The sequence below is a fragment of the Cimex lectularius genome, unplaced genomic scaffold, assembly GCF_000648675.2.
Source record: "Cimex lectularius strain Harlan isolate CLEC.00 unplaced genomic scaffold, Clec_2.1 scaffold25, whole genome shotgun sequence".
Lineage (NCBI taxonomy): Eukaryota > Metazoa > Arthropoda > Insecta > Hemiptera > Cimicidae > Cimex > Cimex lectularius.
The window spans coordinates 1,410,868-1,438,676 of record NW_019392633.1 but is presented as its reverse complement, the minus strand read 5'-3'; the positions used below and the strand labels follow the sequence as shown (position 1 = coordinate 1,438,676).

General features: G+C 37.0%; 2 protein-coding genes across 2 annotated transcripts in view; one reads left to right on the top strand and one right to left on the bottom strand.

Moving 5' to 3' along the window:
* The window catches only part of LOC106668799 (sodium/potassium-transporting ATPase subunit beta-2-like), a 32,545-nt gene extending 11,893 nt beyond the window's left edge, over positions 1-20,652 (bottom strand). The window contains exon 1 of the mRNA XM_014397905.2: positions 20,431-20,652. Within this exon, the coding sequence (XP_014253391.1) occupies positions 20,431-20,575 (145 nt within the window). The 5' untranslated portion in view covers positions 20,576-20,652. The remainder of the gene's footprint in view (positions 1-20,430) is intronic.
* A 2,303-nt stretch (positions 20,653-22,955) lies between these two features.
* Positions 22,956-27,379, top strand: LOC106668834 (coatomer subunit delta). Its single transcript, XM_014397970.2, has 11 exons — positions 22,956-23,121; positions 23,252-23,291; positions 23,367-23,590; positions 25,410-25,589; positions 25,660-25,853; positions 26,050-26,217; positions 26,275-26,440; positions 26,499-26,646; positions 26,709-26,820; positions 26,999-27,203; positions 27,263-27,379. The coding sequence occupies exons 1-11, from the start codon at positions 23,119-23,121 to the stop codon at positions 27,350-27,352; spliced, it is 1,530 nt and encodes a 509-aa protein (XP_014253456.1). The 5' UTR covers positions 22,956-23,118; the 3' UTR covers positions 27,353-27,379.
* The last annotated feature ends 430 nt before the right edge of the window (positions 27,380-27,809 follow it).

Genomic DNA, 27,809 nt, shown 5'->3' with positions numbered 1-27,809 from the left:
TCGTCCTAGGTCTACGGACGATAGAGACAAGAGATTCATCCGTCATCAGGCTGTACTAAACGGCAGCATTACAGGAAATGAAATAAGAAATATGATAAGACATGTCCGAACTGGTTCGATTTTCTCCGGGACTGTAAGAAGGCTCAGAAAATGGTCATGCTTTAATTCACACGGAAACTAGTGAATTGGTCATTAAAAAAGTGAGGACGAGTTCTCTTGACAGATGGAGTATGATTTGTCCTTAATTCTTCAGAAGAGAGTAATTTCATATGGAGACGCTCAGGTGGTATTCCACGGAATTCCAGAGCAAGCTCCATGCTGTATAATTCCTCAGGTGGTATTCCACGGTGGTCATTGATGTTCTGGTCTGGTATTTCCTTGTACGCCCGCACCGAATTGGTTGTTGTGCTAAGATCTCTAACTTCACAGGGGTTCTTACAAATGAAGAACAGGTAGTGCCATTGGCCCTGAGAAAGATTCTTGCTAATTGAAGATAATGCCAGGGTCCATAGAGCTACACCCATTGTGGATGACTACATGAGTGAGGTTGGAATTGAATGCTTGGTGTAGCCAGCTCGAAGTCCAGATTTGAACCCATCGAACATATTTTTGGACCAACTTAAGCGACGAGTACGACAGCGAAACCCAGGTCCTAACAATCTAGAAGAGTTGGAAACGGCTGTTCTTGATGAATGGGAAAGAATTCCTCAGGATTTTATCAGCAATCTTTTACAAGGAATGCAAAGGCGTTTAATAGAAGTGATTCGTTTAATAGTCTGTATTAAATGGGTCAAAAAGGTTTTTTACATTTTTATTTTTCATTATTTTATTCTTTTGTTATTTACTCAATAGTTGTTTTTTAGAATTAAGTAATATACGTTTTCTTTTCAAATGTCTTATTTTACCACCAAACCAATTTTTGGCGCAAAAATAAGATTAAACCTAAATGCATTAATATATAAGGATGGGGCGTTTATTTTGTCGATCAGTGTATTTTGAATATTTTAAATTTAATCTGACTGAAGCTAAGAAAGGACAAATCGTGGAAGACGTCCGAGGGGACCTGAGCGCAATTGGTTTGGGTGCGCCCACGCGTCCTATGATGAAGCTGAATTGATGACACATAAAAGGCCAGCTCCTGACCGCGGTTATCAGCATATCGAATATCCGGATTTGAGAATGTTAAACAAGACTTATTTTTTCACAAAATCATTAAATCAAAAACTTCAAATATTACGATTTTTTTATTTAGAAATGTTTACAGCTTTGAAGAAAATATCAGTATTGAGAAGTTTTTAAATTGTTCAGTAGATATTATAAAGAGCGAGCTAAAAACAGCTTCGAACATAGTTTGCTTCTGCAATCAAGCAGAAAAATCATTCGTTGGAAGGATGAGTTAAGATTCATTTCTCAACCCGACAGCAAAAAAAAGTCTATTTATTCGCAAAACGCTATATCGATCCTTCACTCACGACACATTAGCACATAAGCAAGAACTACGTGCTTTCCACATTTGTAGGAAGAGTTTAATCTAAGATTCTCTCTGTGAATTATAATTCAACCTAATTCATTATATTTTTATGGCTTGTAATAATAATTTTATTAAGAAGCAATATATAGAAAATACTATAAAGGAGAAGATATGAAGAAAAAATACGATGCAATGATATGGCATGCATATTGCTTCAAAACTCATAAAGGAATCAGGCGTTTTTTTATAAAAGCCCAAAACATGAGCCAACACCCAATAGGGAAGCACCTCGATCTTTCAAGCTGAAAAAAATTCCTACTATTCTTCATCATAATTAACATCAATTTTTTGTTTTAATAATCGAGACGCTCAAGAAATGACTTAAGAAAATTTTTGGGCAGAGATCTGTAATAATAGTTTGAAGAGTAACTGGAATCTTGGTGTAAGTTTAATAGGTGAATTTTCTCTACTGTCTAAATAAAAGAAAACGACAAAATCATGTGACAACTAGGAGAGAACAATTGACACTACTGACTTATTTTCAGTTTAGGTTAATTTTTTACCAATTATTTTCATTCGGTACTAAGAGTGATGTCGAGGAAAATGGAAGGAAAGAAACAACCTAATGCATTAAAGTAAACAGGGAAAAAGTTTGAATCCTGACATGACACTGCAGACTGAATGGGCATCTGAAGAAGATTAGCATAGCCCACCATGTGCAGATTATGCAAAGAAGCACAGGAGACACGAACACACCTACCTAACAAACTGTGGTGCTACACTTCCCACAGGACGAAGTAATTTCGAAACCGTAAAAGAAATTCAACCACTAATCAAGTTCTTTGATGAACTAGGTCAAACCGGTGTGACATAAGAACATAACGTTGAACACAATAGCTCTTAAAGTGCATATTATATACACACCCCGAACATTATATCGAAATCTACATCTACGTCCTAAATGGTGGAAACTTTTTTGGTGACTTACTAAAATATTTTCTCGATTAACTAAATGAAAGAAAATGACCCAGGGCAAAGTACCTAGGAAAGTGACTAGGAAAGAATAATTGAAACTTGACTTTTGAACGCACTTTCAGTTTAGGTTAATTTATTTTTCCTATTATTTTGATTCAAACTAAGAGTGATATCCAGGAAAATAAATTAATACTGTAGAGTAACATAAAAGAAAATCTAGTGCACAAAGAATATACAAAATAATCTTAATAACCATACCATTTTTTTTATAAATTATAATTCAGTTTAAAAGGATAATATTAAAAATCTTAAATGGAACTGTTTCGTATCAAACTGTGACCTCTTCTTCTAACAAAATGACAGAAAAAATGAAATAGATAATGATAAATCATTCTGGAATGTATTAAAAATCACGTACGTCTGACATACAGAATGAGCAAGCGCATATTAAAAATAGTAGCTTACGATGACAGTTATGTAATGTCCATAAATAGTTCAAGATTTTTTTAAAGCCTATTCGGTAATTAAAAAAATTATAGGAAAGGAATTTTATGTATACACTATGGTATAGACAGCAATTAAATAAGATAGCGTCCAACGTGATAGCACCATCCACCTCAGCAGTCTACATTTGCTCGATCTTGATTTATTTTCATTCATACACTGGTCTACAAACGAAATTGCAGTTTCATTCGCATTAACATTCGTACGGAGTACGATAAAATGCTTTAAAGAATATGAAATGTGCTCTTGCACACAGTTGCATAAGCTACACTTCGAAGAAGGCGTATCCTTGAACTTTTCTTTACTATTAATATTCTCTAGTCAGATTGTTGTGGAGGTAGTCTAGTAATTTCTTTCTGATAAATTTGACGATAGGTACATGGTTCGCCCTTTTTGTCGTAGGTGCTCTCATTTATTTACCCCGAATTAAAAAGAGTAGCACGAGGTTATCACCAGCCACACGTCGTCGGCGCATGATCAACCCTCCTTTCATCCGGCACCAGCTAAAAAATGATTAATAGGGATCGTTTGAATATCAAAGGTTGCGTACTATGATCATCCAACGATTAAGCCGAATGTCGCCAACGTCACGCATGTCATTTTATTTATTTCAAACTGTAAACGAAATTTATTTCAAATGGCGTCCTGGCTTGGAAGCCGGCCTATCGAGCTATTTCAGGTCCCATCAGTGCTGATTAATGCATGAAAAACGTTCACGTCCCAAAAACGCTTTCAAGTTTATTTTGATTGAATCTGAAAAAAAAATTACTACCTACTTTCATTTGATAAAAGTATTTAAATAAGTATATTTCGTCAATAGGTTCTTATATTTAGCCAAGTGCACTTTTTGATAATTCGATCTTCTTTTGGCAAAGATATTGTGATTTGTCCCCTGTTCCAATTTTTCAAGGAAACACGGCTGTTTTCTGGAACATAGTTCTAATATTAACGTGTAGTACTCTAGTGTGAATGTATTTAATAGCGGGAATGTGTGGTGTGAGAGGGTCGATGGCAGAATATCGAGTACCCCATCAATCCTCAATTTGGTTAGTTATATAATAGGTGAAAAGGATGATGGAGGAATATCGATACTCCACCGTAGGAGTATTCACTCATTAAGTGAATGGTATGTAAATAGGAAAGAATGTATTTAAGAATGAGTAACAGTGTGAATGGGCGTGGATCTAGGAACTGCATTAGTTGCTGAACTGACAGCCCTCTCAGCGGCTGGACGGATAAGACCAAGCTGACCACTGACTGTGTCCGGGAGTGGGTGATTCTCGAATTTACTGTACATTACAAAAGATGGAATTGTGAAGTGAAAGATGGACTGTGAGAAATGATAGTTTCAAGTTTACACGCGTCTATATATGTAAATGAGTGTTTAGATCTGAACTTCTAAAAATCAGTAAATCCTGCCTTACAGGAAAGCTTTCTGTCAAACTGCTTGTTAGGTTGGTACAGTAGTATGTATAATGCTAATTATCATGAAATATGCATTAAGGTGTAGTCTAGCCATTAACTATGAGGAGCATCAGGGCTGGACGGATAAGATCGAGGTCTGACCTTGGATTGCCAACACCACACATTTTAATTTTGTTTTCGTAAGTTAATGAATTTTATTGATCAATCGAGCATTACAGTTTTGGTAATACAGAATACAATAATATTAATAAATGGTCGGACAAACTAATATTCATGAAGAGGTATTTAATAAATTGTAAATTGTTAACTCGATTCTACTTTTTGTAAAATTGATTTAGTTGAACTGGTAATACCAGAATAATAATAGAAATAAATGAAGTAAAGTTAATCCTGAGTAAATGAGAGTGAATGTATTTATTAACCTAAACATGTAGAGCGAGAATGCCGATGGTGGAATATTGAGTACCCATCGACCCTAAATCAGGTTAGTTTTAGGTATACAGGTGTAAAGGGTGATGGAGAAATATCAAGTACTCCACCGTGAGTACATATGTAAATTAGACAAATGTACTTAAGAGTGAGAGACTGGTGCAACGGGGCCTCAAAGGTTTAGGTTTTAGGAAACGATTGTGTTGGGAGCCGAAATGACCTAGCCGTTGACAGCACACGGAGCCCAACCTCGGCGCCTAGACGGATAAGATCGACGTCTGAACCCTGACTGCCAAAACCCGATGTAGGTGTTTCTCGAGGCATGCCACTAATTTATTATTAATTACAAAAGCTGGAATTGCTAATGTACTGAGATAAGTGATAGGCTCAACTCTGTACACGCGTATATGTATTGCTGTTTCACCTTTCAAAACAGAGTACCGTATTTAGGAAACGTGATTTATTTTGAAGATATAACACAAATTTACTGCACTTTATGATTATTTGATAGTTGATTGCAGGGTTTTTCAACCCTTATGAAAAATATTAACTGTCAAACGAGGCCAGTTTTTATTGTCGTGTCGTCTATTATTTCCTTAGGATTCAAGACTTTGACTGTAAACAACGGTGTAAACTGGTAACATTCAACGGCTTCTGTTGTCTAGGGGGGGTCAAGTCTACTTTTGTACAAATGAAACGAAGAAAATAATCTACATTATATATAAGGCAAAATTAAATGATTAATTAAGTTAGGAAGAAAATGTATGTAAAAAAACACCCTAATAAAGTGAGGTGGCTTGAAAATAAGGTATAACTCCGTACTTCAGACAGTAGATGCACCTCGTAAGTCAAGATGAAAAGACAGAAAAATTGGTTACAACATTTGCAAAGAGTACTTTTAAAGAAATCTTCAACCAAGGATCAATATAACGTGTCTACCAATACAATAAAAGCATATAGATCATAATAAAATTGTAATGGGCCGTAAAAAAAAACTGAACAGTATTACCCAGAAAGGGTGCCAGAGGTGTTTTCTAGTTGTAATAATTTTGCAGTTTTCACACCATGGATAAACCAACTTGCCAGATGTAACAATATATTGAAGCAGCAGTCAAATTTTCATTTTTTCATTTTTCAATCGGCCATCTTGAATAGTTCACGAAACTGCTGACGAAATGATTTTCTCATTCGAAGCAATACTCCATATAAATTGAACAACTCTTATTAATTTTCGTTTTACTGTGTTCAGTTCTATTATGAACTGAAAAATGTTGAAATTTCTTTTCAAAATCGAGATTCGTTAATGTTAAAGGCGAATTAAGAAAAAATTGTTGCCCAACTACACTGCCAGGTATTGAGGTCAATGCCTTTCTCACATTCCATTTTTAATTGTTAATGAGCTGCCCACATTGTTTTTGAATAACGATTAAATTTATTTAGTCAATGGTCAACGTGGCAGATTTCTGTTTGTTAATTTGTGTCATCAGTGCACAGATTCACTCTAAATGCACCATAATAATTTATTAAATTTTATTCGATTATTTTATATTTTTTATGCAAATTATGGCTGAATTGAGAAATCAGTGTCACAAGCAGGCCTCGAACCCATTCGGAGGTCGTGGGTTCGAGTCCCGCTCATGACAATAATTTTTCAACTGAATCATACTTTGCATAAAAAATAATAAATCAATAAAAATAATTAATTTGGTTAATAAGACCGAAAACAGTGTGTGTGTGTGTGTGTGTGTGTGTGTGTGTGTGTGTGTGTGTGTGTGTGCGTGCGTGCGTGCGTGCGTGCGTGCGTGAGTCTGTCTGTGTCTGTGTGTAGTGCTAAGAGGAATGTTGGCGGAATACTTAAGTACCCCACCGACCCTCAATTAGGTTAGTTATGTAATATGTGTTTTACATAAATTTATGATGTTGTTCTACTTGCAAAAAAAGGACTTTTAAGTACGAATCATATGACAACTAAACGATAAGTTTATGCTGAATTTAGTCGTCGGTGGATCTAGAACCCCGATCGATAGGTCAGCGAAGTGCTGAAATGCTTCTGACAAAACCAGAAAGAATAGGCGGGCCAGGTCGAGTTCGCTCAACGTATTAAGATGTCGATTATGGAAACAATCGCACTACTTGTATTTCTGAGTCGGAATGCGTCGAAAAATACAACATTCGGACCGGTCTAATCTAATATTAAATTTATGAAAATAGAGTAGGATGACAAAGAGTGGCTGAGTGCCAGTCGCAAAACTAACTTGTTTTCAAATTAAATTGTTGTACGTAAGCAAGAACTAAAATAGGCGGTAGATAAAACAAAAGAAGCCGTTCTGAAACCAAGAATTGTGCTGAATTTGTAGTTCTGACCAGTCTTGCCTTGCTTAACTCCTTTTTACCCATTCCCCGAAAGGCCAAACTTCGACAGACAGGCTCTTTTGAATAAATCATTTATTCTGCCGGCATTTTTAAGCGCCGATTAAAAAACTATAATTGAAATAAAGTCTTTCCGCATTGGATTTCCACTTGCACCAGCGATAGACACCATTGTCATTCAAATGCACAAGGTTCGTCATTTGTACAAGGATATCCGACCTGGTCCAAATTACCGAATATCTTCCTTCGTGAAACATTTAGACCTGTAACTGGCCCGTCATCAGTATACCTTAGAACCTACTCTCCATTAAATTAATCTGATAGCTTGGAATGGCAGACCAAACTGGCCCAGCGTAAAACGGATTGACATCTTCTGTGTCCGAGATCGGATATGTGAAAGTTTGCAAAGGGCTTTATTTTTCGAATCAACAACAAACAGGGCAAAGCCGTGTGGATTTGACTTTTTTTTGCATCGTTGCATAGTTCTTGGCTTGCCAAAAAATATACACTCTGACTTGTTAACGACCATATTTTGGCGGATTGTCTGTTGAAATGACTTTTTATCTTTATAAAAGATAGTGAAGTAGTTATTACTCAAGGTGACTAAAAGCACAGTACAAATGCACAGTTTACTAAACAAACGAAGGTTCGGAACCAATTGACGCCAATAGGTAAGAACCAACTGTAGTTGAGTCATCCTTTAGCTTCAGACAACTCACTTTAATAAAATACAGGCACTGCAGATACAAATTTATAAATCAATGAATTCGACAAACAATGAATAAAAAAATCTCAGTTCTCATCGACAATGTAATAATAAGTAAATTTTATCGATACAAGCTTCTCATTTCACTCGATTCGTATTCCACTTTCGTTCGTACACGCATACAGAAGCTTACGATTTTTATGACATTCTGAAGATTAAAGTTGAGAAAAAGATTTATTTCGAAGCAGTCCTACAGAACATCTGTCCAAAGTCTATCAAGGTAACCTTGGACTATTCTTCGTCCGTCGGATTCAGAATCTAGCCCAAATTACTCCTGCCAAAACAAATTTAGCTTTTTACAAGTGGTGTATTTTTGCCAAGGGAGACGTTTCGGTTTGAAGACGAACTCTCGGTCGTTGGGAGGAAATGGGCAGACCAAGTTGACGTGTTTTCAGTCGGTTTACACTGGAAGCCATAGTGGTGGGTCTAATCCTAATGGAAACAGGAACGGGAACTCTTTCCATACGGACGAACACCATTTTAATAGATAAGATCTTTTTTCAATCGCCTGAGCGACCTCACTATTTTCGAAGAGAAACGCTTTTCAACAAAATTTTTTCATTGTCTGGTAAACACAAAAATTCTTCCAACTTAAATGTAATCAGAACAGTACCAGCGTCGATAGAATCATCGGCTTTTTATCCAAATATTGCATTTTCATAACGCACGTATTGGGTTGTCCGGAAAATAATGCAGGATTTTAAGTTTTCATTAAAAAAAATCTATATAAAATATTCTGTTTACGTTTACAGGATTACTAACACTTATTAATCCTCTTCCAAATGATATTGTTTGTTTACCTCTGTAGCATTCCGCTACTTGGAAATAATTCAGTCATCCTTATAATGTCAAAGCGAGAATTTCGTACGATTTTCTTTTACGAGTTTAAACTCGGCCGAAGCGGAGCCCAAACGGCTAGAAACATTAACCAAGTCTGGGGCGAGGGTTGTGTTAATGAGTGCACTGTGCAAAGGTGGTTTAAAAAATTTCGGGAGGGAGATTTCAGCCTTGAAGATGAAGAAGGTCGTGGAAGGCCTTCCTCTCTTAATGATGATGTTCTGCGATCAGTGGTGGAAGAAAACCCCAAAACAACTGTTCGAGAACTTGCAGAGCAACTCAAAGTCAGTAAAACGACCGTCGCTGACCACCTCAAGGCGATTGGAAAAGTGAAAAAACTCGAAAATTGGGTTCCACACTCATTAAACGATCGCCAAAAAATCAGCGCTTTGATGTTTGTGCATCACTTCTTTGTCGAAACAAAAATGACCCATTTCTGGCCAGAATTGTTACATGTGACGAAAAGTGGATTCTCTACGATAACACTAGACGTGCTGGACAGTGGCTCGACAAAGGAGAAGCTCCAAAGCCCCCAACTCATCAAAAAAAGGTAATGGTTACGGTATGGTGGGCTTCATTTGGTTTAATACACTACAGCTTCTTAAATCCTGGCGAAACCATCAATGCTGAATCATACTGTAACCAAATTAATACCATGCATCAGAAATTGGCAGTAATGAAGCCCTCTTTGGTCAATCGGAAAGGGCCCATTTTGTTGCATGACAACGCTCGACCACATGTGTCACGTGTAACGTCACAAAAATTATTGGAGCTTGGCTATGAAACTTTGCCTCACCCACCCTACTCTCCGGACCTCTCGCCTACTGACTACCATTTTTTTAGACACCTGGACCACTACTTACAACACATAATATTCAAAAATCAAACGGAACTGGAAAATGCATTTATTGACTTTATCAATTCTAAAAATTCTGAATTCTACTCAGACGGAATTAATAAGTTACCAACACGTTGGGAGAAATGTATTGAGAGTATGGGAAATTATTTTGATTAAAGAACATTGCTTTAAAGTAACTAGTTTCTTTTTTTTTGTTTAATACCAAAATCCTGCATTATTTTCCGGACAACCCAATAGATTCGTCGCTGTTCTGAAACTGGAATGTAACTTTTATCTTAATGATTTGACTCATTAAAATCGAACCATTACATCACAATTTAAGAGTCAACTAACAAGTTTTGTTTATTCTACTCTCCTTTCTTCCAAGTTGTTTTCCCCCCCCCCCCCTAATACCAGTACAATCTTCCGAAGGAAAAAAAGAATTGAAAACCAAAGTTTGTATTGTAAATTTGTAAATGAATTCTTCAAATAAATTTGTAAAGAATCACTCAGACTAACAGGTAATTCCATTAGGCTATTTGCGTGTTTGTCTGGCGTGATGAATCCTCTTTTAGGACCGACAAATACAAACTGACGTTATTTTTTTTAATGAATTCAATTACCATATGAACAAATGATATGTATTATGTAATGAGAGGCAATATTATTTTATGGTTTACATACATCCTAAGGGGAGCCGGCAACCTTTTTTTGCCAGGGGAGGTCCCGGGGCCATCTCTGTTTCAGTCGACATACTCGGCTGTAGAGGTTGGTAATGTCGGACATGGATTAGGATGAGAGGAAAGTTTTTCTTGGCATTTAGAAAATTTGTTAGGAATTAGGTTTTGAACGAACGATATTTGGAGATCATTGTCAATGTTAGTGATAAAATCTATTAGGGAGCGTTGACAACGGTTGAGGAAACTGGATGGAAGGATTGTATTCATTCATACAGATTCAATTTGTTCAAATTTCCACATCCATATTCTTTGGATGTTTGAAAATTTAGCGATGACCCATAGTTCTTAATCCGTATGCCCCAATCGGTTTCAGTTATGTCTTATAAAGTATTTGTTGTTAATACGTGTTTTCTTGATGGTAATGGTATAGTCCGAAGCATCAGTTTAATTCTTGCCTTTTAGTTCGTATATGTCGGTTCCAGGTTAGATATGAGTCGAGATAGAACTCAAGGTAGTGTACACAGTCAGTTTTTGGAGGTAGGAGAATTAGAGGAATGTTGTACGATGTTTTATTTCGGAGAGAAAACGGTAACTTAAGGCGCCAGATTTTGCTCCATTCTGCTATTCGCACGTATTTAAACATGTTATTTTTATTTATGAATATATCGTTTTGGGCAGATTATCCATCATTACTAATTTTTAATTTACTTAGGGGTGCAACACATTTTTACTTCAGTACAGTTGTTATTTTTACTGATGTAGATTTTTTTTTTTAAATAGTGAAGGAAAAACTTATATGGTGTAAATCTTAAATAGTAGGCTTAACATTAAGCGAATTTTAGGTATAAAAAGTGACGACCTTATTTTCTAACGAAATCAAACCCTAATAGACGAATCTCACTCCTCTTGCATTATCACGTTATAAAACTAAATAATGAACTTGTTGATCTCTATAATATCGAAAACGATTGGGTTAATATTACACAATGCCAACGAGTTTTCAACAAATTTTAAGATAGTAGGTCAGCTCTGAATCAAATGGAATTTTTATCTCTTGGTTCTTTCCCGCAATGACATATCAGAGGGTAATTCGTCATAATGTCGTTTCTGGATTTATTACACTAGTTCGCTAAGCTTCCTTCGTTTTTGATGCTGGTGAATACTCAGAGGGAAAATTTATTGCATTAGAATTTGTCGTTTATTAAAATGCAATCAGGGACGTGAAGTGGACGTGCCCGGGTAGAGTAACGAACGTCCCGATATAGGAATTTCTAACTGTTCATGACTATCAAAATGTTTCGTTCAGCGTTTTGCATGTTTTGCAATTCATGCAGCGTATAATAAAAATACAATGGGACGTGCAACAATGGGCGTATTGTTCTAAGCAATGGGTCGCCCCTCGACTAATTGCCGACCTGTGCTCATGGATGAAAGTTCACAGAGTATAACGAGTTTATATCCTTCTGTAAACTTTGAAACTTCGATATTTCATTTCTAGCATTGTTGGTAGCAGTCAAACAAACCTGTATTGATTAAATCGAAAATATGATAAGGAATACATCATACATACTCATTCCTACTTCCTAAATTTTCCTTTTTGTTATCGTTTGTTTCGGACATGACTACTTTTTTAACAACTCGCAAATGCCTTCACAACATAAACTTAATTCAATTTCATTTGGATTTAATGCTTTCTTTTCTTCCTTAATTTGCGTTTGTACTGATTAATCCCATTTGCACAAAAAGTAGCATTATACCTCTCCATTCTGCCACACCTAAAGATCGCATTCAGTTAATCTTTTTCCTTTGATGTATTTCACTTCATATTATTCTTATCCTTAAAACTTTTCATTGGCTCCAGGCATTTGAGTCAGTATGACAGTGTGGGGTCATAGCAATCTTAGAGGATGATATAGCCAGTGCGAAGATGCCAGATTAAGAGTAAATCACTCTACTATAAGGGGAAGGGTTCTTCGGCGCTCAGAGATACAGGACTTCACACTAGAAGGCCAGTACAAGGTCGACCTAGAGAGACGATAGATTCATCCGTCATCAGGCTCTACGAAACCGCAGCATTACAGGAAATGAGATAAGAAATCTGATAAAACAAGTCCGAACTGTTTTATTTCTTCCTGAACTGTGAATAACCTCGAATAATAGGCTCAGTGAAAATAACCTCGAGGCCCGGCACCCGACTCGTGGACCTCTTCTTACCACAACTCAGAAAATGTCATTGGAAAATTGGAGACGAGTTCTCTTTACAGAAGAGGTGAGACGGCCTCAAATCTTCAGATAGGCGTAGTTTCATATGTAGATGCTCAGGAAAAAGATACGCCCAAGTTGTATGGTTCCTCAGGTGGCATTCCATGATGGTTCATTGATGTTATGGGGTGGCATTTCCTTGGATGCCCGCACTGAATTGGTTGTTTTATGAGGAAGATAGCTAACTTCACAGGGGTACTTACAATTGAAGAACATGTAGTTCAAATGTTGAAGGCTGTTCTTGATGAATAGGAAAGAATTCCTCGGGATTTTATCAGCCATCTTTTACAAGGACCTAGGTCTACACATAGAGATGATAGATTCATCCTTCATCAGGCTCTAAGAAACCGCAGCAATACGAGAAATGAGATAAGAAATTGGACATTGGAAAATTGGGGACGAGTTCTCTTTACAGATGAGGTGAGACGGCCTCAAATCTTCAGATAGGCGTAATTTCATATGGAGATGCTCAGGAAATAGATACGTCCCATGCTATACGAGTCCGCAGGTGACATCCGTGGTGGGTCAGTGATGTTCTGAGGTCGCATTTCCAGCCCGCACCGAATCGGTTGTTTTGCGAGAAAGACCTCCAACTTCATAGGTGTACTCGAAGTCCAGATTCAGACCCAATCGAACACCTTTGGGGCCAACTTAATACGAGTACGTCGGCGAAATTTAAGTCCTAACACCCTAGACGAGTTGGTAAAAGCGGTTCTTGGTGAATGGGAAAGAATTCCTCGGGATTTTATCAGCAATCTTTTTCAAGGAATGCAAAGGCGTTTATCGGACGTGATTCGTGCCAGAGGTGGAAATATTCATTATTAAAGTGGACAAAAAAGTTTCTTTTTACATTTTTATTTATTTAAACAAATTTATTTTTTTACTAGGCTAGGTAATAAAAGTTTTCTTTTTCAATGCCTTCTTTTTACAACCAAACCTATTTTTGGTATGCTAAATATGAATAATCCTAACTACATGCAATTTAAGGGTGGTGCGTTAATTTTGCCCTCAGATGTACATATGTAATACATACACACATGTACGAATTGAGCTTATCACTTCTCGCAATTCACCGGCAATTCCAGCTTTTGTATTTTACAATAAATACGATATGCATCGAGAACCATCCAACCGCCGACGTTAGGATCGAGAGGCATCGACATCGTTTCAGCCTCTAACGCTTCAGTTGGAGGATCCAAACCCTCCCTCATCACACCCTCGCTCATTTTTTAACGCATTTTTTCCTACCATTTACTCAGAATGGTAGAGTATTCGATATTACTCCCTCACCTTGTACCTTACAATATAATTGATAGCTAACCTAATTGAGGGTGATGGCGAAATATCGAGTACTTATCGACCCTCTCACACGCCACTAATAAATGTGTAGTATCAATTGTATTATTTTGCTCGAGTCAGTTATTTTTTTATTTGGTAGTCAGTTATCCTTATCGTACTTTATTTCTTCTTCAGGGCCGAATTATATTTAAATACAACTACGTTAGGACATTTTGTTGCGTTAAGAAGTCAATCTGCTGAGTCTGCAAGAATCCGACGGACTCATTCTCTTGTTCCCCGAAATAGGCCGGTAGACATCTCTGGCCGTTTTAATTAAGAATATTTAACCTCAACCTAATTACAATCCGAGACCGGTTTATGACACGCGATCAATAATAAAATATTCTACAGTTGTTCTCGATCCGTCGCAGAAAAAAATTGCCAAACGGCATTCGGACCTGTTGCCAACTTCAGTGTGTCGTTTTTAATAATCGAGCAATTTTCACTGTACTACATTTTGATCGTGAGATGTATAATTTTCTGCAAGGGTTGCAACATTTATTTTCAATGGAGGAATAATGATCGATATTCCTCCACGTTGTTTGCCGATGGTATTCCTTCCATTGTGAAAGTAATGTTTACAGGTTGTTCATATATGCGATGTTACACTAAATATAATAATGTTCTGTTCATAAAAAAAGCTCATTCTCCTTACATTCAATTTTAATAAGAGTGTGCGCCAAAGATTATTTTCGTAAATTCGTATATTTCGTAAAAGTGGTTGATCGGCGAGTCGGTGAACACATGCTGAACGGACATAGTTTCACTTATTGGGTCCATCCACTAGCAGGTTTTTTGAATTTATCCTGATGATTTGATTGAATACAAATCTTACTTGAAATGCTCAAGTATAAAATGAAATACGGTGAGAAAGATAATACACGAAATAGCTGCCTTGTACGGTGACCAACCTTAGACGTGAACATCCTTTAAGTGGTCTGTCACTTTTAGAAACCTGAGCCTTTTTAAAAAGACGGTATTGTGAATTGATGAACTGTGACAAATATGTTCTTCAGACTTTCGAATCCTCCCCGGCTAATGGGGAAGACTTGTCCAAGGGGAGGGCGCACCTGTTTTCTTTTTTTCAAATGGGTCTAGACGGGAATAGTCGAAAGCTAGAATAATTTAAAAATACAATCCGACGACCATCCCCCGATTCATCTACAAGACTAGACACTCCAGGAAGCCGTTAATTAACTTTTGTTCTATAACCGTACACGCTGGGCTTTCAAGCAGGACCGTTCGGGTCCTCAGAAACACTCGAATCAGGGTTAATTTAATCAACCCGATTTGCAAATTTTACAAAAACCCTTTATCTTGTAATTGGACTACGTGATTTGGTTTCCTTCGTTCGCGATAAAAAACTCATAATTTGTCATGATAACGGTCCAAAATGATTTACTTGTTCATAAGATACGGCAACACTCGAGAAATTGCAGTTGCACGGATTTTTACAAAATGACACAAATTTTCATCGATGTAAAACGAGTCAGTTCACCACTCATTTTCCAATCAACCGTATCGTACGATGCAATATTAACAAAAAAACTACCTATTCTAGTGTGCGTTTCATAGAATTTGTATTGTTTTATTAGTATTTTTTATTAAAAGTCTCACACTAACGAGCTTTTTTTTATATAAGTCATTAATATACTTCAGGGAGGAGATAAGAGAAAAATCCATGGGCGACGAAGGAATCGAACCCATGTGACAAATCGATAAGCGTCGCGACACCCTACCACCGAGGTCTTTTTTTCCTGCTCCATTTGTTAAAAATAAAGTTATCGAGGGTTCACATATTCTGTGAAAGTAAACGCATAATACCAATAAAAAATCGTGAGAAGGCGCGATATCAATCATAATAACCTTTTTTTTTCGTTCTCTTTTGGAAACAGCACCATCCGGTCTAAACAAAGGCACGAGACTCGGGAAAAGTGTGTACACAGTTTACAGTCCTCTATTTGCAGGGATCTGGATAACATAATTGACATAAGCTTTCGTAAATGTTTGCAATTGTGGCGTTATAAACTCGCATGTTGACTCACGTTGTAACTACTGAAAACGAAGTTCTTATCTCTCGTTCAAAATGCTAACATCGATGCAAAAGCAACAATTCATTTTACAATATATACTGAATAATCTCGAATAATCCTCGAAGCTTCCAAAACTCGTCAATACCTCTATCAATAATACAATGATTTAATGGCAGATGTATGTCGACAAAGGTGATCTTAGACTAAGCCGTATGTCTAATGATGGAAATATACGCCACTTGTATAAAAACTTAGGTATACATTCACTATTTTTCGTGGTCCACTTGACCAATTAATATCATTTAATTAATTAAGGTTTTTAGTTGAGATAAAAGTCAGTGTCACGAGCGGGATTCGAACCAAAATTCAAATTCAAAAGGTGGGGTTGAGATGGGAAGTTAGTGCCCGAGTGGATCGAAGTCACGATAGCTCAAGTGGTAGAGTAGGAACGTATCAAGCCGAAGGTCGTGGGTTCGAATCCCGCTCGTGTCACTGACTTTTTTTATCTCAACTAAAAACCTTAGGTATACACTTATATAAAATAACAGAATAATAATAAATAGTTAAAATATGAATACGGTTTATCAGAGTTCCTAGAATTCTAATAAAAACTACCGCCTTTTGTGTATGATTTGATAACTGAAAAAAAAGTCTTTTCAGACTTACAAAATAAGCATATTTTCTTTTTTGAGTATCAATTATTTTATTTTCTCTTGATTATGGTCATTACACTTAAAATATTTCCACTTTAAAAGTTTAGTTATTTTTTTAGTAAAATGCATATAATAGTGCGCCTCATAGCTTTTATAGAATTTTTAATAGAAATATTATAAATACATAAAAACAGATATATTTATATTAAATAAGACTAAAAAATTGCGCAGCCATGAACACCAAAAGTCAAAGAATGGTCGGATTATTGAAAAGTACGTGATGACTTGAAAAGAAATGACAGTGTATTTGTCATGAGTTCGTTCTGGGACGTTAGCACTTTTCGAAAAACCGGTTCTACCTCGTGTCCGTCTGTCTTTTATTCGCCTTATTTCAAACTTCACTTGGCAAAATCCTACCGTTTTTTATGTAATTTTTGAAAGAAAAAAAAATGATCCTAAAAATATCCGATACATCATGTATATCGCGATTTTTTCCTTCAATGTTTGTTCAGCGTGGACAAAACTTAATGAGCAATATGTGCCGTTGTCGACGTGTGTTTGTCTGAGCGTACGCATTGAAGGGAGAGAGCAAATCACCAGCAGTTATTTAAAATATGCCAAATTTGGCAGATGGGCATCATTAAAAGAACCATATCGAGGAGATATAGTCGAGCTGGAAGACACCCAAGGCTTATTCTTGGGCAAAAAAAAAAAAATACGGTTTAGAAGTGGGCCAAAATCAGGCGTTCAGACGGGTTCACCATCACCGTTTAAATTAGAGCAATGAAATATCTACAGCGTGTCCACTCGAAACATCGGCACAAACTGGCTTTACGATTATTTATATTATTAATATCGTCGATCATCATTGACAATATGTGTAAATAACGCCCTTGTACAAGTCACACATCATTCATGTCAAGAGATAAATCCATTCAGTCCACTCCTACGATGACACTATAACAAATTAACGAAGATTTTGGGCATATTTTTATTAATTAAGGAAAAAATGTGTGAATGAAAATGATAATCCAAGAATGATGAAAACTTTGTAAGCCAGGCCTTTCATCCATTTAACTCAAGTAAATAAAACTGTTGAAAACTAACTGGTTTATAGTAGGCCAATTTACCATTCAAGTGTCACCTCTACATCTCAGTGGTACTCAAATCAGGGCGTCGACGATCTCCTCGTGCTTATTATGTCACTACAAATAATCGGAGCTTAAACTTAATTCGATCTGTTTAGAAAGCCGTCAGCCTTTCGAAAACCTGATACAATTTGCATTTGAAGAGTTTCACACGACCGGCTCACCTTCGTGGCCATGGACGACGACGAAATATAAAACGGATCGAAAAAATTAATTGAAATCTTAATCCTAAACAAACAGCCATAGGCCATGGTGGTGGACTAATTTCCTTTTAGACTGCACGATTCATTTTGCAACATTGCATGTCTGCTGGAAGGAATTGTTTTCATGAACGCTTTATCGCTTAGCGACCGGCAATGAAGTTGTAATAATATTAATCTCTTCGTCACATCTCGATTCAGATAAAATTTCAAAAAAGAAATCAATTGAGCCGTATCAACACGAACGTTACGAGGTCATATATGAAAACTTGCCGGAGTAGTTTCCCCACGATGACTTCAGTCATCAAGGACTGTATTTTGATCCTTGTCCTGTATTTTATGTTAACATTGTTTGCAATACATTTCGCTCTGACTAATTCTCAAACGACGGTATTAATAAGTATTCTTTTGGATAAGAATCTTCAATCCGTCAGTTCATTATTGACGCGAGTTTTCACAATGATTCATCATGGACTCGCTACTGCTGTTAAAATGACTTGATAATTTTACGGGTTTCACACCGGGAAAAAGATCTCAACGTGAGTCAAAAATAATGTCGGCATTACATAACAAATTCTCTATCGATTCTTTTATTACGTTTTGAATGCTGAATTCGATTGGAAGATTTTTTTTAAAGAATAACGTCGCTAACTAAAAACGGGATTGATTTAGATACGAAGTAAAATCGTTTCAACCCAGTGATTGAGAGACTCCAGGTAAAGTGAAAAAACTGGAAAATGCTCATGGACACACTGTTGACTGTTCTTATTCGAGAGCAAACAAATGCTTAATTCACATCGATTGCGACCAAGTTCTAAAAATACAACAAAAATAAAATATTTAGACAAGACCTACAATTAAATTCTTATTACGGATAAGGTCGTTTTATTGAATTTTCCAACGGGCCTGTATTTAACGGACAAAAGTGCATATAATATAAAAATACATGCACGAAGTATTGATCTGCATTTAAAACGTTCTGAAGGGTGACTTAAAACGACAATTTAAACTAGCATTAATATTTCTTATATAGATTAATATTATTTGATAATTTGCAATACACATTTTGATAATTTTATTTTCTTTAAAATCCCTACACATCCCTGAGCCGTTTTTCTCAAGCGCTTTCCAATCGTTTTTTACTGAATTAAAATTCAAGGGTGGTTTGTAAGAAAATAACTGTTCGAACGATTCGAAATAAAAGTTCAGAGTGATGTTTTATTATTAATTTACATCAGAGAAAAAAATTGTATTCCTTTTGTGGTACGAGGCACCTCTGCGGCGCGTCGCCATGACCACTACGGTCACGACCGTCGCCAAGTTGCGACTGCAACATGAGACTTGACCACAGTTTGAAAGCCCTTTCACAAAGCGCAAAGCCCTCGTGAAACTACAGGTCGGCCAAAACGAAAAGGCGTGTTATATTGAAATATTACATTAGTGATGATGACGCCTGCCTAGTCACGGATAGAAAATTTATCCTCTGAAAGTTTTTTTTTGTCTTCTAGTTTAACGCACAGTATACATAAATTCCTTCAGATGGATACCGGATCGTTCTTAATTTTAATCACTGCACTATGTTAAAAATTTATGGGGTCAACTATGACAAACAGAAATAGAAAATACTTCTTTATTCTGGCCTTTCCCACCTTTTTTATGGATTGTTTAATTTTCACTTTTGTAAAACCTCTCTTTCATCATTTCTATTGTTTAATTGTTATTTTTAGACCTTTTTCTTGATACTGTTCGAATTTAGAACGTGTAATGTTAAACTGTTTATTTTCAAATATTCAAAAAACAAAACATTGCACTTGAGAATAACGAAACAACGTAGTCGAAAAAAATTTTTGAAACGTCTTCAAGAAAAAGGGTTAAAAGTGACAAAAATTAACAAAGAAAAATATTTTTTCAAAAATCGATTGTTTAGCGAGCGACAGTGATATAAAATTTTGCAAAGCAGTCCGAAATTATACTATTACAAGCTGATAGATGAAAAAAAGACTCCAACTTTTTTTGGTATATTTTTGCAAGTGACTTTACGATTATAATAAGTGGAGAAAAGTTTGTGATAATTATTTTTTTTCCTTTCTCCTACGATTGGATTAAAGCTGCCAATGCCGGATTTTGAGCAATTGGTTGACACGGTAACGGCAAATTTAATTATTTCTGTTGAAATAAGAAATGCGGAAGGGGTGGAAATGGGAGATCGGGCCCCTTTCGTCGGTGGCCGCCGGCGTCTGAGAACGATTCTCTCCACCCCCAGGCGGACTTCTATTTCCAGTCGGAATCCTTCTCGGTCCGAGTTCAACTGGGTTACTCGACGTCATTCCTCGCTAAAAATACTCGAGGCTAGACCTCGTGACGGAGGTCGGCTGCCCTATTTGAAGAGCGTAAGGTGGAAATCTACCCGGGCCGTTCGAAAGGGAAAAATGAGACCGGCTGTCGTGGCCGGTGAGGAAAGTCTGAAAAAGAGGTGTAACGGAAAGTGGGCGTGCACTCACCCCAACTCGTCGGTGTCCTGCCGAGGACGGCGCCCGTATTTTTATTGAAGACGAACAATTTCGCCTTTGTAAAAAACGGGAGTTCTTCTTCCTTGAAGGCGTACGCGCCGATCATCGGGGCGTTTTCGGGGGGAGCCTTTGCCATCGCGCCCGCTCTTGGTCTCTCGACTTTCCTTCCACCTCTTGCTGCGATCTTCCCTCTGGGTCCGCACTCACTCCCGGCTCACCGACGAACTACCGAGACACAGACGTCCGAGGAGAAAAACCGTTCCAAGCCAAAAGCGCTGTACAGTCGAGGCCAAAGCCGACTCAGGTGAAACGTGGATCCGGGTGGGGGTCCTTCCCTCCTTCCGACACTTTTTCAACCGGTATTCAGGCCTTGTACACGATCTTCGAGGCTCTCAGAGCTCCGACGTCGAGCACGAATCGCGATTAACAAGAGGGAGGACCGGTTTTCCCTTCGTTCGCTCCCGCGAGCCCGAATCCCGCGCCTCGTCGATTTTTCAAAACGCAAAGGTCAACAGGTGCCGAAGAGGTGGCCTCTATGAGAAAACGCCTCAACCTCACAGCCGATGTACAGTCCACCTCAGAGGGAGCAGCCGCCCGAGACTGTATCTTTTCCCGTTCCTCTTGACGACTGTCGGCCCGGGTCCGGGTTGGCCTATCGTCCGCAACGCGGTGCCCTTGCCGTCTCCCGCCCTCGTCGTCCTATTTTCGAACTTCCTACTCTTTACCATTACAAAATATCCAACATACTTTCACATCGATTTTACTCCTTCAAAGATCTTGGCATTCTAATGATCTATGTTTCACAACTCATATTTCTAATATTACATTGATGGACAAATTTAACGCACCACTCAATTTATATAGTTTAAAATTAAATTCATTATTTTTCTACATTAGTTACAGGAAATTAGGAACTATCGTAGTCAAAATATATAGTAAATAAAGCTTTGTTAACTTCCTTTATTTACTTTTGTACTGATTAATCACATTTGCACAAAAAGTTTAATTATGCTCTTCCATTCTGCTACGCCTAACGTTCGCTTTCAGTTTCCCTTTTCCCTTCCTTGATTTCATTTGATATTATTTTTATTCTTAAAAAACAGGTACCAAAATAAAATGGGAAAAAGAGATAAACACCTCCTTTAAAAATGACACCATATACTGGTACATAGACGGATCTAGAACGAACTAGCAGGAAGATACTGTGGCAGGAGTATTCGGTCCTGCATCGAAATTCTCAGAACCCAAGGGAAAATATACCAGTATCTTCCAAGCTGAGGTTCACGCAATCGAGAGATGTACCCGATTCAATCTGAATAAAGGGAACAAAAAAAAAATAGCTATCCTATAAGATAGCCAAGAAGCCATCAAAGAGCTAAGTTCAAACTTCAAAAAAGTAAGTCCATTAGCTCAAAGATGGTGCTGAGTTGCAAAACTAAACTAAACAAATTAGGTATGCAAAACATAGCCCATGTTTGAGAACAGCAGATGTGAGACTGCTATCCCGCTGATGGGGCATTACTCCTTTTCGGGCATAGGAATTCATCTACCAATGAGCACCTCAGACAGAAGGATAAAATTAAAATGTGGAAACAATTAAAATTACACATAGGACACAAACAATCCAACAACTTCCTAACAGAATGCATTAAAGGATGCAGGAAAAAACTGTGAATTTTAATAGGATTCTTAACAGGACCCTGCGAACTAAATTGACATGTGAAAAAGAATGGCATAACCCAACACGGCAAGCGCAGTTCAGTAAAGAAGCAGAGGAAACACCAACACATCTACTAAACTGTGGTGCTACATTTCCAGTAGGAGAAACGAGATTCAACCATTGAAACCGGGCCTACTAATCAAGTTCCTTGATGAACTAGGACTCACCGGTGTGCTTTAACAGTGGATAACTGGAAACAACAGTTCTTAAAGGGAGCAGTATAAAACTCACCCCGATTAATCTACGTCTAACACTCATTATTTACGGGTAAACAAGAATTGGAGGAAAGCCGAATATTTAATTTCTTTCGATGATCCCGCAATAACAAAGTATTGTAGTAGAAATCTTTGCATTCTTGTTTTCGTCAGCGTTCACTGTGTTTTACGTTTTTCAACGCGAAGAAATGTAACACGGTACTTAGAAATGTTTTGTTACACATGAGGTAATTACTATACGACCACCCTTAAAAATCTTTCATGCCTTATGACTGCTTGGCTGAATCGGGAAAACCTATAAAAACATGTTTATGTACAGTTGAAACATCGGAATGACATAAATTCAATGTACAAACTCACTAAACGTTGATTTTGAATTGTGGAGGCAACCGGCATAACTTAGTTTTGGGTTTCGCCTTCGGATCGCGAAGAAGATCCATCTTCTTGCTCGCCTTTTATCCGACGAAGAATTGCTCCTTCTTTTCAGCAAGATCGATTTGAAAAAGGAGATCGACGTTTTAAGCGATGTCGTGGGCCTTGTTGCCGACTAATTAATTTCCTGTTGTCTAGATCTCGCTGAGAGCCTGACTCGTGTCTTGAACACGTCAGCCGTCGGCCATACCCCGTAAACAGCTGCTTTCGAGTTTCGGTACTTTGCCAAGTCAACTGTCTAGTTATGTTTACCGAAGGGATACTGCTCTGACTGATTTCGCCCAAAGAAAGTTTCATCTCCGGTTCGCAGAAATGGTAAATTGCTTGGGTAGAGACGATTTTGTGTTTATCCCGCGGTCACCCAAGCCGGGGATGACAAAACGTCAAATTCGTGGTCCACAAGCACTGCCCGGCACGCTGACAGTTTTTTATTTTTATTTTCCAGGTTCTCATAGCGGCAGCGGTCTGCACGAAGGCCGGAAAAAGTAAGTGGGACGCCCATCGGGTGGTAGACGGACCCTGGCTTCTTCTTCGTTGACGGTTTTTTTTGTCTTTTCCAGCCCTCATCTCCAGGCAGTTCGTCGAGATGACAAAGGCCCGTATCGAAGGCCTCCTGGCCGCCTTCCCCAAACTCATGTCGACCGGCAAGCAGCACACCTTCGTCGAGACTGACTCCGTGCGCTATGTCTACCAGCCGCTTGAGAAACTCTACATGGTCTTGATTACGACCAAGAATTCAAACATTCTTGAGGACCTCGAAACACTCAGACTTTTTTCCAGAGTGGTGAGGAAACTTTTATTGTTTCACATCCCTTCTTTGTGGTTTTACTGCTTCGGGTTTAACGTCTTTCGCCAAACTGCCGGAGCAATACCTTTTATAATTCATTAGATTCCGTGTCCGATTGACCAAATAACATCTTTCAATTAATTAATCTTTATGTAAATTGTATGTATGTTATTTCAACCAATATCTTACATAAAGATTAACCTTTTATAATGTTGGTAATTGCAAGATGAACATATGAATCGGTTTGTAGCATTCAAACCACTTCTAATTTATTGTGACTTTCATGGTTTGAACAATAGATTTCATAATAACCAGGCTGTAATATAACTCTGTAACATTTATTTACAGTAAAGTCAATTGAAATTTGTACAACTTCTTGTGGGCAACCATTTTGTACACTACCTGGCCATCTTCCATATAATTCTTGTCAAAAATTCTCAGGTGTTTGTGCAATGAAGTATTCAGTTTTCTCTGCAGTCCTCGAGTTAAGTACAGTCCAACTTGTTTGGATCAGAAGCCATTTAGGGATTGAGGGAAATGATATAAATAGATAAACTAGCAATAGAAGTAAAACCGCCAGGAAAATTATAATTAAACTACAGTTAACTCTTGATAATTCAAAACCCAAAGGGCCACAAAAATAATTCAAATTTCAAGAGGAAAAAAAATCAAATTATTAAGAGTTGATAAGTTTTTAAATGTTCGTACTTAAATTATATATTCAGGTTGTCCTAGAGATAGTGTGGAAAAAATTTCGGTGATAGTATACCCTATTTGCAACAATTTCCAATGTATAGTCTCTATGTTCAGTCCGTGATGAGTTACGATTTTTTGTTTATTTTTCCATGGACTTACCTTACTTGAAAAAAGAAAAAAAATATATATATATCTTTCATGTATAAACCATAACAATCAGATCAGGGGAATGAGATAGCCATAGGATTACTTCTCCCCTATCAGACCATGTAGGATATTTCTGGTTCAACTAGGCACGTACTTGTGCTGAAGATTTAAGGATTAAAATCCTCGAAGCATCTGATGAACTTAGAACCAATTTATCCACATGAGAAACTGTAGGTGCCATGAGAAAAAGAGCATGGATGTGTCAGACGTAGTGGTCATCATTTTCAAAACAATTTGAAATCTCTAATACTTGTAAATCCTGCTATTATTTGTTCTGGATAAAATTATAAATCTTAAAAGCCAAACAGTTCTTCTTATCATCACCTGAGCCATGATCGTTTATTGCACATTTTTCAACAATTAATATACAGTAAGTCAGTAGACTCAGTAGGGGGAAATCAGAGAGGTTATGGATATTCTTATACTGTTTGGAAGCTTATTAAATAATGAACTTTTCGTGAAGTTTGGCTATCTCTAGAATCAAACATAAGGGTATACCTAATTGTATGGTGTTTGGTATTTGTGACAAAACTTTAAACTTGGTCATCATCAATGGTTAAAAGGGGATGCTTTCTACCTTCTATGTCAAAATTTCAATTTCTAAACCAACCGAACTACTTTCGGACAGTACTTTCTTCCAGTGTCATCAGTATACACATCACTCATTTTCCTAACAGTCTGAGCTGCGGTTTTTTCTTTAAGCAGTAACAACTAAACACATATTGCTTCATAACCCAAAAGGAATAAAATGGAATTACCACAAAATGCTATGGACTTATTTTACAACTCAATTGCATTAACACATTTCATTATATATAGGAATTAGGTGAATAGAGTGTCTCCGCCATTCATTTATTTATTCTATTTTATATTTGTGTTTAATCTAAGAATGTGTTGCTTTTTTCCCCTATAGATACCTGATTTTTGTCGTAGCATGGATGAATCTGAAATAGCCATTAGTGGTTTTGATTTAATATTTGCTTTTGATGAAATAGTCGCATTAGGCTATCGCGAGAGCGTCAATCTCTCGCAGATTAGAACGTACGTTGAGATGGATTCTCACGAAGAGAAAGTATATCAAGCAGTTAGACAGGTGCAGTTTTATACATGACGTACATTTATTTTGTATAATTATTTATCCTTTAATGCGTTTGTGTTTATAGACCCAAGAGAGAGAGGCGAAGAATAAAATGCGAGAAAAAGCCAAAGAATTGCAAAGGCTTAGGATGGAGGCGGGAAAGAAGGGGGTTAAACCTTCCTCAGTTCAAAGCATGGGTGGCTTTGGACCGTCATCCACTTACTCGAACCCCATTGTCGAAACACCAGTTGAGCCTTCAAATAGCTACCCTTACAATATGTAAGTATAACAAAAGAAGTTCTGGCAAAACATAATCACCCTAGTAATAATTGAAAATAACTACATAGAAATGTAATCAAAGGTTGTTCCTTTTTTAGTTTAAGTTAAATACAAATTGATTTATTAAAATTCTAATAGATCGATTCACTTTAAAAGCAATATTTGTGTGAGATGATTGTTGTTTATTAATTTGCAGGAAGTCGAATGTTTCGGTCAATGCAATGAAACTAGGGGGAAAGTCAAGGGATGTTGAGTCGTTTGTCGATCAATTGGTCTCAGAAGGTGAAAGGGTTGTTTCACCTCAGACCTCAGCTAAACCTGTAACCACCAAACTCCCGGTCACACCGATAGCGAACACAGAGGAGTAAGAAACCATCGAAACCACGTCCGGAAAAGTTGTATTTACAAGGAAATTTTGCAGGGTTCATCTCAAACAAGAGGAGAAGATTGTCGTCAAAGTCGGCCGTGATGGCGGTGTACAAACTTTTGAATTACACGGGCTAGTCACGTTACGCATTACAAATGAAAAATGGGCTCGGATCAGGATTGGGTTAGATAATAATGACACAAGAGGAATTCAGCTACAGGTAATGATTGGCTTTTGTACTGACTAGCAGTTTTACAAAATTTCCCATTAATTTTTAGACGCATCCAAATGTCGACAAGGAACTTTTTAAATCAAAATCGAAAATTGGCCTTAAAAATCCAAGCAAACCGTTTCCGTTAGATATAGACGTTGGTGTGCTGAAATGGAGGTATCAGACCCAAGACGAATCAGCCCTTCCTTTGACAAGTAAGCTAATTTTTTTATTTTCTCAACAATATTCAGTTTTAAATACAATTATAATGTTTCAGTAAACTGTTGGCCATCGGAAAATGGCCAAGGAGGTTGCGATGTGAACATAGAATATGGATTGGAACATCGTCATTTAGAACTTAACGATGTTACTATTAGCATCCCTCTCCCGTGAGTAGTATTTAAGCATATTTTAGGCTGCAGAAGTAATTTGTTAACATATTGCTTGTATTATTGTGTACAAATAATATTTAATCACACCATTTGATTGTGAACAGTTCAACAATTAAAAACCAAAAACAAATTTTAATTGACTTTTTTATTTATTTTATTTATTTTTTTTTTAAAGAATCGGTTGTTCACCAGTGGTTACTGAGTGCGACGGAGAGTACAAACATGAGTCTAGGAGAAACCTTTTGCAATGGATTCTCCCTGTTATTGACAATAGCAATAAAACTGGAGTTTTGGAGTTCTCCGCTGGCACCGCCATACCATCTGATTTCTTCCCACTAAGTATTTCTTTTGTGTCAAAAAGCCCTTATGCTGACTTAAAGGTGAGTTTTTCACGCATGTCGACATTGAGCTTTTTAAAATGCCCGCTCTTTTCTTACAGGCTGTCGAGGTCTTAATGGTCGATGATGATTCACCGGTCAAGTACTCAAGTGAAACTGTGTTCTACACTGACAAATATGATATTGTTTAATTGCCGAAATGGCTTTACAAAAAAAAACAAAAACAATATCATTAAATGTATAATACATGCTTAATTATGTAATTTCTAGAGCATACAGAAATGTAATGGAAATGCAGTTTGTAATATTTAAATGTATCTAAGTATATTTTTTAACAAAACAGTTGAAAAAGCATTCTGAGTTGTTTTTTAAATTGTTGGTAGCTTTACTTGTTTCTCTGTTTTTTATTTTTTTAAATTATACATCTTGGCAATAATACTTATTATATATACACAGATGTTTTACTTTCTTTAAAAAATTTATGTATATAAGCGGTTGGTTATTAATGGAAATGTACAGATTATCTCATTGTTTTTTTGTTTTGTTTTTTTAAAAAAGGGTAGCTACCAATGAAATGAAAGACTAGTTGATAAATTATTGATTTTATTTTATAAAATAAATAGAAACATTATTATATTCAATTACTTC

Excerpts from the sequence above, each read along its gene's own strand:
- LOC106668834 (XM_014397970.2), top strand. Across the intron at positions 26,218-26,274 it reads CCGATAGCGAACACAGAGGA|GGTTCATCTCAAACAAGAGG; the intron begins GTAAGAAACCAT and ends GAAATTTTGCAG. Across the intron at positions 27,204-27,262 it reads GCCCTTATGCTGACTTAAAG|GCTGTCGAGGTCTTAATGGT; the intron begins GTGAGTTTTTCA and ends CTTTTCTTACAG.